Raw genomic sequence first — 16,150 nt, 5'->3', positions numbered from 1 at the left:
AATAGATGTTAGATATCTTTTATCTGAAATGCTTAGGGCCAGAAACATTTAAGATTTTTGATTGTAGGATATTTGTATGGGTTTGTGTAATATATACATATATAAAATGAGATGTCTTTGAGATGGAACCCAAATATGAACAGGAAATTCATTCAGGTTTCATACATGCCTTACACGCACACCCTGAAAGTAATTTTATGACCTACTTTTAGTATGCCTACATTTTGAATATGACCTATCACATGTGTTGAGGTAGAATTTGACACTAATAGTTTCATTAGTTTCAGACTGTGATATTTATATTCACTGTCTTTTATTTATTATTTTAATAAGTAGATCAGTTTACGGTTGGATGATTTGCTGTTGGTACAGCACAGCTCAGCACTAGATACTCTTAGCTATAGATGCTTTTCACAGCAGGAGAGATGCTGGTGCTGGAGGGGGTGCTTCCAGTGTGTGACTAGACATTGCTTTGACCCTCGAGGTCAGTGAGGTACTGCAGAAAGCCTCACTTCATCTGTTGTGTTCTTTGTAGTTAAGGATGCTGGTAGACTTATGCCATTACCAGTATTTCAGCTGTATTTGGTTCATGGCTGTGTTGAAATTCCTGTTGAGGCATCCAGGAACACTCTTCATCCTTCAAGAAGAAATGGATTTCTTTTGTTTTGTTCTGTTTTTGAGATACGGTCTCAGCAAGTAGCTCAAACTGGTCTCTTTAAAGGTCCTTATACGTCCTTCTATTTCCTGAATGCTGGGATAACAGGCATCCATTTACTATTATGTTCTGGCAAGAAACTGTGTTTTGTTTTAAACATGAGTATTATACTTGCTTTTGTTTACCTTTAGAAAAAAACACAGAGAAAATGTCTGCTCCTTTCGCCTAAAGTGCTTTTTATTTATTTGGTTTTTGGAGACAGAGTCTCTTATAGCACAAGCTGAGTTTGAATTTGCTGTGTCACTCAAGATGACCTTGAACTGATCATCTTGCCTCTGTATTCTGAGTGCTAGAATTACAGACATGCACTATAATGCTGAGCTCCAACCTAAAATTTTGTAAAAGCTGAATCTAGACAAGAATTAAGTGTTGAGGTAGATAATACAGCTTGCAGGTGAAACCATCAAATCTGATACTGTTGCAACCAGTGTTCTCACTCATGTCTCTCTGAAGGTTTGTCTGTCTAAGATCATTCTAAAGCTCTGGGGTTAATACCAATATCCCCAAAATAAAGTGTGTGTGTGTGTGTGTGTGTGCGCGCGCGCGTGTGTGCGTGCGTGCGCGTGCACTCACTAAGACTGATGATCCATAGTAGAATAGCATTCACTCAGACAGATATTAGTGCTAGTGAGAAAAATTAGGCTTTTCTTTCACCTTTTCTTCCTTTGCTATTCTCTCTTTGTTTTAGTTAGATATTTAGCTTTTTGATATTACTTGCCTTTGAAAAAAGCCACTAATACCTTTCTTTTTTCTTTCTAGGTATTGCTTTCACCGACTTACCGGTAAGACATGATTTCTTGAAAGATGTTTTTAATTTTATCTAAAAGAAATACAAGAAACTAGAAGTAGACATGTAGAGCAGTCTCGCTTATAAGTATATGTGCTATGCATCAAATAGAGGGTCCTTCTCTATTCACCCTGGAGCATCAGAAGTCAAGCTCTAAATTGCATGGCATCCTGTTGTATGACATAAAATTATCCAAAATACTCTTTTTATTGTTTGTGGATTAGGCCTGTGGTCTTATTTGTAATAAGCACTCATTTACACTGGGGTATGCCCCAGCCCATAAACACTCTTGTTACTGTGCATTCATTTAAAATGTTATGTTTGAACATGTCAGCGAAGGGTTGTACAATTGTAACTGTTCATTCATCTAGGAATATTGGAAACCTGCTATGTTAGGTGCTGTGCGTTTGGTGTCGTTTGGCAGCCAAATTAGAAAGTAAGCACATAAAAATAGTGAATTGTGACATTTTAAAGGAATTTATGTACTTTGGAGAAAGATGGAACATGTTAAAGGCAGAGTCATAGAAGCTGCCCACTTTACTCAGAGTGGGGCTTGAGCAGAGACTTTTCACAGAGTAAGTCAGTGGATGTGTAGGGCAAGAGTATTTCAGACAGCCGGGAGGGAAGTGGTCAGGCAGAGTCCAAGACTGGATTTAGGAACTAACGAGATGGCTCACCAATCAAGAACACATGCTGTTCTTCCAGAGAATTAGAATTCAGTTCCTAGCACCCATGCCAGACAGCTGATAACTACCTGTAATTCTAGCTGCAGGGCATCTGACACACTCTTCTGGCCTCTGTAATATTGTATTCATATACATACACACAAATAAATACTCTTTTAAAGAAAAGAACTTGATTTTAAGATCGTAGGCCTGAGGAACTGAGAGAATGGATGGTGGAGATAGGCCTGCTTTTAGTCCTATCTAAAGCAGGAAAGTTTTCTTTGTTTGTATCAGAGGATCAAACTGTAGGTTCTTATGCTTGGTAGGGGAAAGCTTTAGCACTGAGCCACGCCCAGCACTTGTGTTTGTTTTAGGACAGGCACTCTCCGTGTTGCTCCATCTGCCCCTCAACTTGTGCTTGAGCCATTACTCAAGCAGCCCTTCTGCCATAGCCTCCTAGAAGACACCACACCTGGGTTTGTTGGAACATTTAGGGGGCAGAGTGAGTAATTTAGTTTGATTTAAGAGTCAAGGTCAAGTATACAGTTGGGGTTGCAAGCTGGAATTAAGAGAATTGTCTGCTGTAAACTTGGGGGCCATTTGTCATTTAGGTGTCAAAGTCTTAAAGCTGGTTGTGAACAATGTGCAACTATGTGTTGACCCAGAAGAGAAGTGGGCAGATTTCTAGGACATGGTTAGTTTAGGAGAAAATAAGGAACTATCAAAGAGAAATTGAGAAGTAGTCAGTGAGGTAAGGAAGACAATGAATTAACACTGAAAGCCTGATGAAGATATGAATTAAGGAGGAGTTGTATTACTATTTTCTTGTTGGTAAGATGGTAAAACATCACATCACAGGTGACTTGTGGAAGAATTTGTTTTGACTTATGTCCCAGAGGGTAAGAGTCTTATCATGGCAGGGAAGCCTGGCAGCAGGCATTATGACAGGAGCAGGAGATGGAGTGATCACATTCTCAACCACAAACCCGAAGTGGAGAGAACTTGGAAGTAAAGAGAGAGATTATTAATTCTCAAAGCTTGTCCTCCACTGACATGTTTCCTCCTAAACTTCTCCAAATAATATCACGAGCTGAGGACCAAGTGTTGAAACGCCAAGCCCATGAGAGAGTGTTACTCAATCACAGGAGTCATCAACTATATCAACGCTGTGCTGTCTCCTGTCTGTGAGAACCCAGAGTAAATAAGAGACTGTGAATGACTTTGGTGATGGGGAAGTAGAGATTCAGGGCAGTAACTGGTGGTGGAAAGCAGATGAGTAGAAAAAGAACATTGAGTTAGATTTAGCAGAATATTGTTAAGTGAGTCAGTAGAAAACAAAAAGTTGATATAATACAGAGAGGAAAACTAATATAGTGACCATATTCTTCAAAAGCAAGTGTGTAAGTGGAGGGAATTTGCTTTTAAATAGAGCATTTATGGGGGTGATAAGCAAAGTAACAGGTGCAAATTATTTTGTGTGGAAGCATATACATATGTGGTGAGGGTGGCACACACCAGAGGAGAAGATAGTCCTCTATTGCTCTCACTGAACCCAAAACTTTCTGTTTCCCAGCCAGTGAGCTAATGCAGTCTGTGTCCTCAGTGTAGGCCTTATCTTCCAGGAATGGAAGCTCTTCAGCTGATAGTCAATGATAGGTAAGAGCTTGTTTGGCAGACTAATCTAAGATAGGCACAGTCAGTCAGTTGCTGAGCCCTCCTGAAGCTGGATCAACAAGGCCTGAGCTAACTCTGGCTCCCACTGAGTTGCCATACAAATAAAAAAGGGTGGATACGTGGGAAGATGAGGCCTACAAGGCTGAGAGATGAGTCAACCTGGAATCTGTCTGAAGGGCCTAGCAGTAGGTACCAACAGAGGTCCTGATGTGCTTAGCCAATGAGGGGTGACCACACAAGGTCAGTGGATCAGAACACAGCCTGGGTGCCGTGCCTTCTCACCTCTTCCCATAAAGGAGCTGTTAGGATGCAACAACACTCCAACACTGTCATTACAGCACACACAACCATGTCCGACTCTTACATGGGTGCTGGGGACTTGAACTCAGTTACAATTGATTTCACAGCAAGCTCACCCACTGAGCTATGTCCCAGACCTGCAGGTAAATTCTAGTAGGTAAGATGATGGCATTCTTAACTGTTGCAGGGTCTGTCATCAAGAGACTTCTTTGCCTGGTGGTGGTGACACACACTTTTAATTCCAGCACTCGGGAGATAGAGGCAGGCGGATCTCTGTGATTTCAAGGCCAGCCTGGTTTACAGAGTGAGTTCCAGGACAGACTCCAAAGCTACAGAGAAATTCTGTCTCAAAACAAAACAAAAAACCTCCCAAGATTCACTTGGAATAATTAGTTAGAGGGTTTTGTTGCGGGGCATTTTGCTTGTTAGGCTCTAAGCATGTTAAACCCCGTCCTCAGGTGGGCTGTGCTGTAATGGTTCTCCTCAGCTCTTTGTCGGGCAGTTCAGTAGTGATCATTTACCAAGGCATACCTGGTTTTAGGCGTGTGTGTATGTGTGTTTTGTCTGCATCTAGTGGTTTTCTTTCCCACTTTGTTGTATGTATCTACTCCCACCCCTATGCATTTTTAGGGAATCAGTGGTCACTTTATTGTTACTGAGCAAGGTAGTTATGGTGGTAATGCTTATCAGTTTCCTTTATAGTGTCTCTAGGGGTCTTCTGCATGTTGCACTTCACTTTTCAACTGCAAGATAAAAGAAAAGCTAGTCTTTCCCTTAAAAGGGGTTGCAGAAAATACTTATTTTCCTTACCTATAGTTTCTTTTGAGTTAGTTGAGCATTGAATCCCGAGGTCATATATTTGCAAAAAGCCTTAATTCTCTTCTACTGCCTTGTGCCATTCATTGGTCATATGTGCTCACAGCTCTGACACCCTTACCTCTTGTTGTTTGTTTGAGATAGTGTTTCACTCTGGAGCCCCAGTTGGGCTGGTACCTACTGTGATCCTTTCCCAGCCTCCCGAAGTGTTACACCTAAACCTTAAATTTTTTAACGAAAATACTTTTTCTTTCTTAATTCACTTCTGTTTGAGAAATATTTTAAACTTTAAACAAACTAATGCAGTTTGGAATCAGGTACATACTCCTGATGTCATTAGCTGTTCTCATTTAAGATTTATTTTTAGTTTTATATGTACTCATGTTTTACCTGCATCTCTCTCCACACCACATGCATGCTTAGTGTCCATATATGTAACTCATATATGAACCCCAGGATGTGGGGTTACAGGCAGCTGTGGACTGCCGCGTTGCTTCTGGATCCTGAGTGTGGGTCATCTGCAAGATCAACAAGTGCTGTTAACTGCTGAGCCATCCCTCTAGTCCCATTCACATTTAGAACAACAATGCTTTCCAAGTCTACAGGCTGGTTGCACAGATACATTATTTGCCTTTTTTGAAGAAATATTTAAAATATAACAAAACTTCAGTTAAGTATGAATTTGAACATGTACATTAGTAGAAATAGTTTTTTCTATTCTGAAAAAGACACGAAATTGTTGTGTCTGAATAGTCAAGGATGATAGTTTTTGAAGAAGGAATTTCCTGCCCATGTATGTTCTAAATGCGTGTGACTGCATGTAAACCACAAAACTACTTAAGCTTGTAGTTTTTGTACTGAAATTACAGAACTGTCTTGCCCTCCTTTGATGTCTTTATTGTCTTTGATTCCTTACATGTTTTTGTTTGAAAAATATCTAATAATTCTGTGATGGTTTTGTTTTGTTTTGTTTTCATTTAAACACTGCCTGGCCCATTAGTTCCAGCCTCTTACTCACATTTTGATTAACCCATATCTAATAATCTGTGTAGCACCACAAAGTGGTGCCTTACCAGGAAGATTCTAGTGTACGTCCATCTTGGGCTGGAGCTTCATTGCATCTTTCTCACTTTGGAGAGGCGTGGCATCTGACTGAGCCATCTACCTCACTGCCTTCTTCTGTGATGGTTTTAATGAAAAGTTTGCCATGTAAGAAGTAAAGAGACAAGATTTTTTTTTCTTTTATGTGTTGTCATTACCAAGCTGTGCAATTTGATTGGGTCTCAGGTTTTCTGACTAGTGAAATGAGAAGATTGTATTGAGTGACCGGCCTGCTTTAAAAGCTTTAATTTTTTTAATTCACTCTGCTGATTATTAAAAGTTAAAGCTAGGCATGATGGATCACACCTGTAATCTTAGCACGAAGGCTGAGACAGGAAAAGTGTCATGAGTTCAAGGCTATCCTGAGACTCTTGTTTTGATAACATACATAACCATATCTTCCCACCAAAAGAATCAATACTTTGTCTTACTAGATATCTTAATAATAAATAAGATTTCTTATTTATTTTGACATACTATCTTGTATCTGTTTGTGTTACTTGTTGAACAGTTATTTTTAAATAATCTGCTGTAAAATCTCTTTCTGCACACACTTTATCCCTCTTTAATATTTACCTTGTTTTGTTGTGAAAATACTTGTGATAACTACAGTTAAAAATAATAAAGAAACAAGGCACAAATTCAAGTACTAAAGGCATGGGAGGGTTTGGAGTCTAAGAATAAAGATGGGGCTTGATCTAGTATTGTTTGCCTCTGTTCTGTCTTTGCTTGCTAGTAATAGAGCAACCCTGAGCAATTATTTAACTTGCACATCTGTGAAATGGCAACAAGTACCTCACAGGCGATTTTAATGAGTGGACCTGAGATTTAATGAACACTCAGAGTGTGATCTCTTTTTGGATGCAGCAGTGGATTAATCACAGCAAAAGAAGGAATCCTGACTTTTTTATGTGTGTATTTGAAGCTGCTACTTTTTACATTTGATTTTTTTTTCCTGGTTAAAATCTTAGGGTATTTTTGAATGCATTTCAGTTTGAATATTCATATTTGTCTCTTCTTGCTTTGAAATTGTACATTTGAACTTTTGCATTAAGAATCATCTAAATTGGAATGATAGAAAATTAGATTGGCCCCTGTTCAAGGGTGACACATAAATTCACAAAGCGCGTATTTTTTTAAAAAAAAGGAAAGGAAAATCCCCATGGTGACACTATGTCTTGCTTAAAGCAAGTTTTTACCACTGACTTTATAAAGGCTGGCTTCCAAGTGCGCTGTTGTTGATGATTGTAGTAAATTATAAATGGTATTTTCAATGAACTAGCTGTAATGTACATTTTGTAGACATGTAGCTTATATAAAAGCTGGGATAAGCCTGAGTTGTGTGTTAATCCTAAAGCTTTGTAACTGTTATATGATGTTTTAAGAGCATGGGTTAGATTTTTCATATATTAGACATAGAGTGCTACATGATTATGCAACAGGGTCTCAGAATCATTCATGTGAATATCTTAGTTGTTTACACTTTCTTGGTGATTAGAGTTTAGAAAATAGCAGCTTTTGTCCAACACATAATGTGTTGTTTTAGTTGTCTTCCACTAATACTTTGATTGAGATTTAAAAATATTCAGGAAGTAAATTTATGGTTCTATTCTTCATTAAAGAAAATGAAGTCTTTAGTTTATAATCAATAGATATTTAAAGAAATATGTTGTCTTACAGCCAAATTTGTATCCTACTGTGGGGCTTCAGACACCAGGAGAAGTGGTTGATGCCAATTTTGGGCAACATCCTTTTGTATTTGATATAGAAGACTACATGCGAGAATGGAGAACCAAAATACAGGCCCAGATAGACCGGTTTCCTATTGGGGATCGAGAAGGAGAATGGCAGACCATGATACAAAAGTAAGAGCAAGGAATTTTGAATGTACAGAATTTAAAGACTGAGTGTTTATAAGGCAAACAATTCCTTTTTTAAATTAAAGATATGTATCTAGAAGTCTAGGTTAAATCCTAATCATTTGTGTGTACTACTGATTGTATTTTAATCTCTTAAAAAGTAATTTGACAGTTGAAATAAAATGATTTAAGGCACATAGAGAATTGTGTTTGACTTAATTGGATGGAGGAAATAGTGATGCTTGTTCATTTACTTTGTTAACATTAGTAATATTACTGAGCGAATTCTGTAGATTATACAGTCAAATTTCTAATAATGTTGGCAAAAAGATAGATTTTAAAGGTGTGACCTAGATGTTATGTTTTGGGTTCTGCGACTTAGGAACATGACCTCGAGCGCCTTCCTCAGCAGTACTTTAGGTACAGTGGGGGAAAGAGAATGGCTGTTTGATGCTCACTCTCAATGTGGAGATGTGTGGGAGTATAGTCAGAATGCGCATACACCATTTCCCAGGGCGAGTTGTGTGGGTTCTCTCTCTGTGAGAGTGTCAGCAGGGGGCCTCTAATTATTGGAGTGAGCTCCTTTTCTTTGTATTTAGCATTTAAATTCAGAAAGACTATAATTGTTCCTATCCAAGAATCTAACTGTAGACCTCTATCTGAAAAGCTTTAAAATTTAAATTAATTTTTAAAATTTGGGTAAGAAAGATGGCTCCACCAAGATGGCTAAAGTTACCTTGCTCCTGAGCCTTTCCACCTGAGTTCTAGTACTGGAACCCACATACTGTAAGAGAGAACTCTTACAAGTTGTCTTCTGACCTCCACGTGTGTGCCATTGTGTGAGTGTACACGCACACCAAATAAATTAAAAAAAATAAATGTAATTGTAAAAATAAAAAAGTCTTAGTAACTATTTTTAATGCTATTTTTTATATAAGTTACCATTAGACACTTAGGATAAGATAAAGGGGAAGAAGACCAAGGAACAATTGACTGTGGAGTTAGCCCAAGTGCAGCATAAATACTTTGAATTCATTAATAATAATGGAGGATGGCCAGCAGCAGAGAAGAAAGTAAGTGTTAAATCTGTTACTAGGAAGAGCTTTTCAGTGGCTTTATATATTTGATTTATGTTGTAGAATTTCATAAGAAACAGCAGGAAACTGAATTTTTATGTCAGTCAGCTTTTTTAGACTATACATCTGTCCAGAAGTCCAGAGACACTGTCTGGTTATCATTAGGAGTAAGTGACAGTTGTTAAAACGTGAAGTAGATAGTACACATACAAAACTTAAATACCATTAAGTTAAAATCATTATGATTGCTTCATCTAGGCCAAGAAGATAGCTAAGATTTTTAGATGGCATCAGTGTGACATGGTCATGAAAGTGTATTTTTAATTGCTTTAAAGGCTCTTCAGTTTACAATTCTAAGAAAATCTTTTTGGGTTTTATTTAGAGAAGACAGTGGTTGGAGGTAACAGATTTTTGATTGATGTTGTATTACCAGTTTGCTGACTATTCGTGGCTTTTTAAAACATAGGATTGTTGTCTTAGAAATGTATTGTCTGTAAACTGCAAATTAATTTCCTGTTCAAAACCAAGTTGATTGCAAGATTGATTCCTTATTGTTTAATTGACCCCTTGTGGGTTTATTCTGAACATTTTTCTCTCTGGGCTAACATCAATGTCTCTCTTCAAACTTTGAGATCCCATCTTATTGGATTAATGAGCACAGAAAGTATTTGGACCTCCAGAACACCAGGAATTAATCATCTCAAAATTGGGTGTTTTACACCTAACTAACATGTTATTGGGATATCTATATTTAAGCTGAGGTAGAAATTATCATTAGTAGGATTAGATAACAGGAAAATGAATTAGGAGCCAGGGGAGAAGGATCCAAGAATTAGGAAAAAAATGATTTAATGCCTTTAGTCTTACTTTAAATTATCTCTTAGACTATCCATAACTTATATTAAAGTTGAAAGTCATAGAGCCTGACTTTAAGGAAATAGATTGATTTTGTAATACCAGATTAGACTCTATTAACAAAGCTTGTTGTCTGAAACATGTATTCTCCTGACTAAAAAGATATGTTTTTTTCCTTTGTTTTTCCTTTTAAGAATGGTTTCATCTTATTTAGTCCACCATGGGTACTGTGCCACAGCAGAGGCCTTTGCCAGATCTACAGACCAGACTGTTCTAGAAGAATTAGCTTCCATTAAGAATAGACAAAGTAAGAACATCATGGTGCACAGCAAATACTTGTTTTTAAATTATAAGTTTGGTTGCTTTACCTTGTAGAAATTTTATTCTTTTTAATTAAAAATTTCATGAATATATTCTTTTAAAGTGGATGCCTTCGGATTTATTTTCATTTACTTTTTGAATGTTTTTGTTTTGTGCCAGGGATGAGGAGTTCTTCTGTTTGAGACACAGGGTCTCTCATAGACCAGGGTGACCTTGAGCCTTATTCTTATGTCACGCTCATTGACAGTTTTGAAACTTTTAAAGAAAAATTTACACTGGAGTTTTAAATATAGAAATAATCTTTTAGAACTTTAGAAAGAAATGTCTTTATCACATTTTCATGCAAAGGTTGCTTTCCTGTGGTTGGGATTGAGGTCATCAATACAGCCCGGTGCTCTGGGCTTACTGTCAGCACCTGGTAGGTGGAGGGTGGGGTGGGACAACCTTTTTAAGCTTCTTAAAATAGGAAGCATTTGATACAAAGAAAGTTTCCTTTTTTTGCTTTGTTGACAGTCTTGATGGCAATAGTATATAAAAGAATGTTTTTCTTTGAAAGAAATTTAAATATCTTCTAATTTTCTCTGAAATTTAAGGTGGTATTGGTTTTAAGTATTTATTGCTTAGGGCCTTGAGCTGGCCAGTGCTGGTATTGTTTTAACCAGGGCAAAGCATGCTGACAATAGATGTAAGTTAGTCATCAGAGGAGGTCCCACCCGATGGGCAAGAGTGGAAGGATGAAACAGAGCAAACAGGTAACACTGATTGGTGAGAGGACCCTATTATAGGTCAGAAGACCGGAGTGATGCCAATGCCAGTTGGAGCATGCTGTAGTACATGTTATATTGGTCTTTCTCACCACCTCAGTACACTCTCCTGCAGAGGAGGTCACTTACTTGAGTATTCTTTGTCCTCAGTGTCTAATTTAGCAAAGTTCTGATCTTTTCAAATTCTGGTGTTCCAGTCTTGAGTCAAGGTTCCATAAGACATTTTAAGTGTCAATAGTCTTCTAAATTCTACTGTTTAAAAATATAGTACTGCTCAATTGCTATTTTTCCTATAATACTTACATATCCATTCATAATATTTAAAGTAGTGTCTGAAGATACTTGTTTTTCCAATTTTTAATGTCTGAAATTTTTCCTTGGATTCCCCAATCTAAACTTAAAAGGTTTAAAAAGAGAGTTTAACAATAATTATTTTAGAGGTTTTCACTATTACTTTTTTTCTGGAGTGATTTTAAAGATTTCTCTGCTTTTGTAGAGTTAATATTTTGCTTTCTTTTCTGAATAGGAATTCAGAAGTTGGTGTTAGCAGGACGAATGGGAGAAGCCATTGAAACAACACAACAGTTATACCCAAGTTTACTTGAAAGAAATCCCAATCTCCTTTTCACATTAAAGTGAGTTTTAGTAAAATGTTTTTTTGTTACACATCTTAAATAGCTAAAATTATCTTTATGATTTGTGGTTTTGATATTTTATTTTGCTTTTTTCAGATATATACATATACTTTTATCATATAGAATGTTTAAATGATATTTTTAAAAATGTGTAGCTGGGCTGGAGAGATGACTCAGAGATTAAGAGCACTGCTGTTCTTCCAGAGGTCTCGAGTTCAATTCCCAGCAACCACATGGTGGCTCACAACCATCTGTAATGCATTCTGGTGCCCTCTTCTGGCCTTCATTGCAGGCAAACATATTGGCAGAACACTATATACATAATAAGTAAACCTTAAATAAGTAAAAATTTTAAAAAGCTGTGGAGCTGAGGATGTGCAGCTCAGTGACAGGGCCAGTGCTCAGCGTGTGTGAACAAACGCGGAGTGTGTACGCTGAGATCTGTAAGCACGTGGTACTTTGCTTTGATCATCCATCCAGTCTCTCACTTAAAATGTGAATGTCTTAACTTAGAAGACAGTGATCTCAGTTTTCTCCTGAAAGGTACCCAAGTAACTTAATGACTATATTGAAAATTTATAGTAAAATATACATAAAATTTTACCTTTTTACCCATTCTTAATTTGTGTTACTATATGTTTAAGTATGCTTATGTTTTGTACATCCTGCCATTAACCACTAGCTTCTTCCCTGCTTGCTAACCAAGAGCCCTCATACAGTATTGGTTGTTTTGTGGCCTGCTTAGTCACTTAGCATAATATCCTTAAGTTTTGTCTATATTGTAGCATGTGCCGGAATTTTCCTTAACTGTGAAGGCTGGGGATGGATCATCCCATTGTGTGGATGCACTGCATGTTGTTTGTTCTTCTGTCTGCTGATGGGTGCTGGGGTTGCTTTTGTCTTTCTGCCACTGTGAATAATTCTGCTGTGCATATAGGTTTATGAGTATCTACTTAAGTCCTAGCTTTCAATTCGTTTTTACTCACAAGTAGAATTGCTGGCTGATGGTTGTGCTTAACATCTTGAGGACCTTCTGTACAGTTCTGGTGGATCCTTTGATTTACTGTAGAAGGTTTTCAGTCTTTACACATCATCAACACTTGTTTTCTGCTTATTGGGTTATAGACATCATGATTTGGCATTAAAATTTTTTTGATGATTTTTTTGTTGTTTAAGAAAGAGGGACATGTGGGGCCTGGGGTACATGCCTGTAATCCCACACTCATAAGACAGAAGTAGATGGATCTCTGAGACTTCAAAACCAGTCTGGTGTTCACATAACAAGTTTCAGGCCAGCCTGGACTACAAAGTATGACCCTGTTTCAGAAAGAAAGAAAGATAGACGTTACTGAAATTTGGATTTCAGTCTTTCAAACAGTAGAAAGTCTTTGTAAGCCAAATATCATTTATTTTGCCTCACAGTAAAAGCCAACTGAGGCCCATTTTGGCTAAGAGGTAGGTAATGCATCCAGCCTGGGGTAAGGAAGGACCAGGAGAAGGCTGTGCTTTGTACCTCTCTAGGTATGCGTGTATCTAAAATCTTGTTTTACATAACTCACTTGATATGATACCAAGAAAAATACAGATTTCAACTTTTAAAATGAGGTCTTTTTTAATTTTGTAGCTGTGTACAGACTTGATGAATGTGCCTAAATAAACTTCCTTTTTTCTTTCAGAGTACGTCAGTTTATAGAAATGGTGAACGGTACAGATAGTGAAGTACGGTGTTTGGGAGGCCGAAGTCCAAAATCTCAAGACAGCTACCCCGTCAGTCCTCGGCCTTTTAGTAGTCCAAGCATGAGTCCCAGCCACGGAATGAGTATCCACAGTTTAGCACCAGGCAAAAGCAGTACTGCACATTTTTCTGGTGAGATGCAGTCTTTCAAACTTTTACTCTTCTTTATATAATTTTGAGTTTGAAAAAATTTTTTAAATCTAGACATTCTTTTTTCAATTTTATATGTACAATTTCATGTTTTGCATAAAAAGAAAAACCAGATTCATTAGTACCAAGAAGTATCAGAAGGAATTGAGATTATTAATAGAGCTTCATAAATAAATGTCAGTCTTCAGAAAGAGTTGTTATTAAACCCATGAGAAAATAATCATATGAAGTAAGGATTTAAAGTGGTCTGGCTGTGCTGTCCCACAAATTACCAAGCCTTGTTGGCTTTCTTTTTCTCTTGATTCATTCCAACTTTTTTTTTTCATTTTGCAAATTTATGTTCTTTCCTAGTGCCAGGTGGTGGTGGCGCATGCCTTTAATCCCAGCACTCAGGAGGCAGAGACAGGCGGATATCTGAGCTCAAGGCCAACCTGGTCTACAGAGAGAGTTCCTGAAAACGCTCCAAAAAAGCTTCAGAGAAACCCTGTCTTGAAAAAGCCCCCCAAATTATTTTCTTTCCTGTCTGTTTTTCAGCTTACTTACTACTCGCACTATAGCTCATGGTGTTCTTGTGATGCAGATTTTCTCTGTTGGCTCTCTTGCCGTCACTTCTACAGATCCTTTTCTTTTCTTTTCTTTTCTTTTTTTTTTTTTTTTTTTTTTTTTTTTGGTTTTTCGAGACAGGGTTTCTCTGTAGCTTTGAAGCCTATCCTGGAACTAGCTCTTGTAGACCAGGCTGGTCTCGAACTCACAGAGATCCGCCTGCCTCTGCCTCCCGAGTGCTGGGATTAAAGGCGTGCGCCACCACCGCCCGGCTTACAGATCCTTTTTTAATCCTCCTCCTTCTCTCTTTGCCTCTTTAATTCTGTTTCCCAACATGAGCCTTAGCTCTCTGTATTTAACTTTATTTTTGTTGTCGTTTAATTCTTCATTATTTATTCCTTGTATTAGCAGATTAAACAAGTAGTATTTCCTCAGGTACTGATCTAGAGATGCTAAGAAGCACCAACAAGTTTCACAAAGACTGGCATCTTTACATGCAATTTTAATTCTTATTATAAGCTAAGAACAAATAATTTAATGTAATAGGCTAAATACACACATAGCCTGAATGTCCTGAACTACTAAGAGTGATTTGTATAACCACATATGCTTTTATTCAAGTATATATTTCCAACACGAAGTAGTTTAAGTTATGTCAGTAAGAACTACCCCAAATGCTTGTCTTTCATTCTTGTTACTGAAAGCATTTATAAACCCCAAAAGATTTTAAATCAAAGGGCTCCTCAGCATAGAAGTACTAACATAAAACTTAGTTTCTTTACAAAAACAAAAAACCAAAACACCACTCTTTTGAAAAGAATGTTAAAGCAAAGGATCTATTACAGATAAACATTTCTTATTAAACAAAACCAAACTAGCCATTATCTTTAATAACCTCTCATGCCATTGTTGTCTAAAACCGTCAGTTTCATAGAGCATGAATCTCAACTTTGGTAAATTGAAAAGGACATTTAGATTTCAGATATTATGTATATAGCTTGTAATGCAGAAATCTACCTAAATCAGAAACCCTACTTTACCCTTTATATTTGTGTGGTTTGCAGTATTTTAATTTGAGTTTAGTCTTTAAAACCCAGAAAGCAATTCAAATATGGCCAAATAAGGCAGGCTGTTATAGGCTCAGATTAGAATTCTAAAACTGAAAACCTAACTATCAGGGCAGTTCTGTAGAAAACTGTTATAATATATAGTTTCCACAGGAAATACCATAGTTTCCGAAATTGTTGGTTGTCTCAAGATCCGTAATTGGCTTGGCAAAAGCTTTTCTAGCTAGTTCGAATTCTTCATTCATAGTAAGTCTGTCTTCAGCCTAGCAAACTTCCTTTGGTCCTTTTTAGTTAAGAAGATAGAATATTCAAACTTGTACTTGCCTTTGTCTTCCAGTTGACATGGCATTGTAAGTAATTTCTGTGATGAACTGTCAGGCTCTTCAGTAATTTCCACTGATTTAGCGTTAAGGATTCTGCTCATCCCCAAAGCCATACACATAGCCTGTAATTCTGTAGAAAAAAAAAAAAATCTTTATTTTACTCTGTCTAGAGTCTGTTCTTCCAGTTTCTTTATTTTTTTTTTCCTCATCTGGCATCCTACCAGCTTGTCAGCTTGCTAAGCCTGTCTCTACTTTATAGAGCAGATCCAGTGATGGGATGGCTTCATTCCCAACAAGTAACCCTGTTCTTCCCTATGTTCTGTACTGCTTTACTTCAGGACTTTTGACTCACCTCCCCATATGATGAGAACAAGCTTGCATGTCTGTATCTTCAGCCACCATCAGACAGTTAGTGTATTCATATGAAAGGGGATGACTGTCACATGCCATATAACAGCATCTCTATTAGTGACAAGCTATGTAAAGTGGCCCCATGTGGTATGGTATTGATGGAGCAGAAAAACGTCACAAAATCACATGATATTTCTATTGTGATTATTTCTATGCCAAAGTATAAAAATACATACCATTGTATTCTGATTTCTTTATGGATGTTTTGCTTGCATGTATGTATGCTTGTATACCATGTGTATGTATTGGCAGGAGAGGCCAAAGAGGCCATCGGAGCTGAGTTATAGTTGGCTGTGAGATACCATGTGGGTGCTAGAACTCTAGCCTAGGTCTTCTGCCTGCAAGAGCATCTA

The 16,150-nt window shown here is 37.4% G+C and overlaps 1 protein-coding gene and 1 non-coding gene across 2 annotated transcripts in view; both read left to right on the top strand.

The window, feature by feature from the left end:
• Positions 1 to 16,150, top strand: part of Ranbp9 (RAN binding protein 9) — an 80,020-nt gene that overhangs the window by 44,688 nt on the left and 19,182 nt on the right. The window contains 5 exon segments of the mRNA XM_038332841.1: positions 1,475 to 1,497; positions 7,739 to 7,923; positions 10,043 to 10,155; positions 11,460 to 11,568; positions 13,245 to 13,435. Coding sequence (XP_038188769.1) covers positions 1,475 to 1,497; positions 7,739 to 7,923; positions 10,043 to 10,155; positions 11,460 to 11,568; positions 13,245 to 13,435 — 621 coding nt within the window.
• Positions 7,095 to 7,197, top strand: LOC119818106. Its single transcript, XR_005286018.1, has one exon. It is a non-coding gene; the product is annotated as a U6 spliceosomal RNA (small nuclear RNA).

This window comes from Arvicola amphibius, chromosome 6 (assembly GCF_903992535.2).
Source record: "Arvicola amphibius chromosome 6, mArvAmp1.2, whole genome shotgun sequence".
Lineage (NCBI taxonomy): Eukaryota > Metazoa > Chordata > Mammalia > Rodentia > Cricetidae > Arvicola > Arvicola amphibius.
Note: the sequence above shows the minus strand (reverse complement) of the source record. Positions and strands in the feature narration are given on the sequence as shown.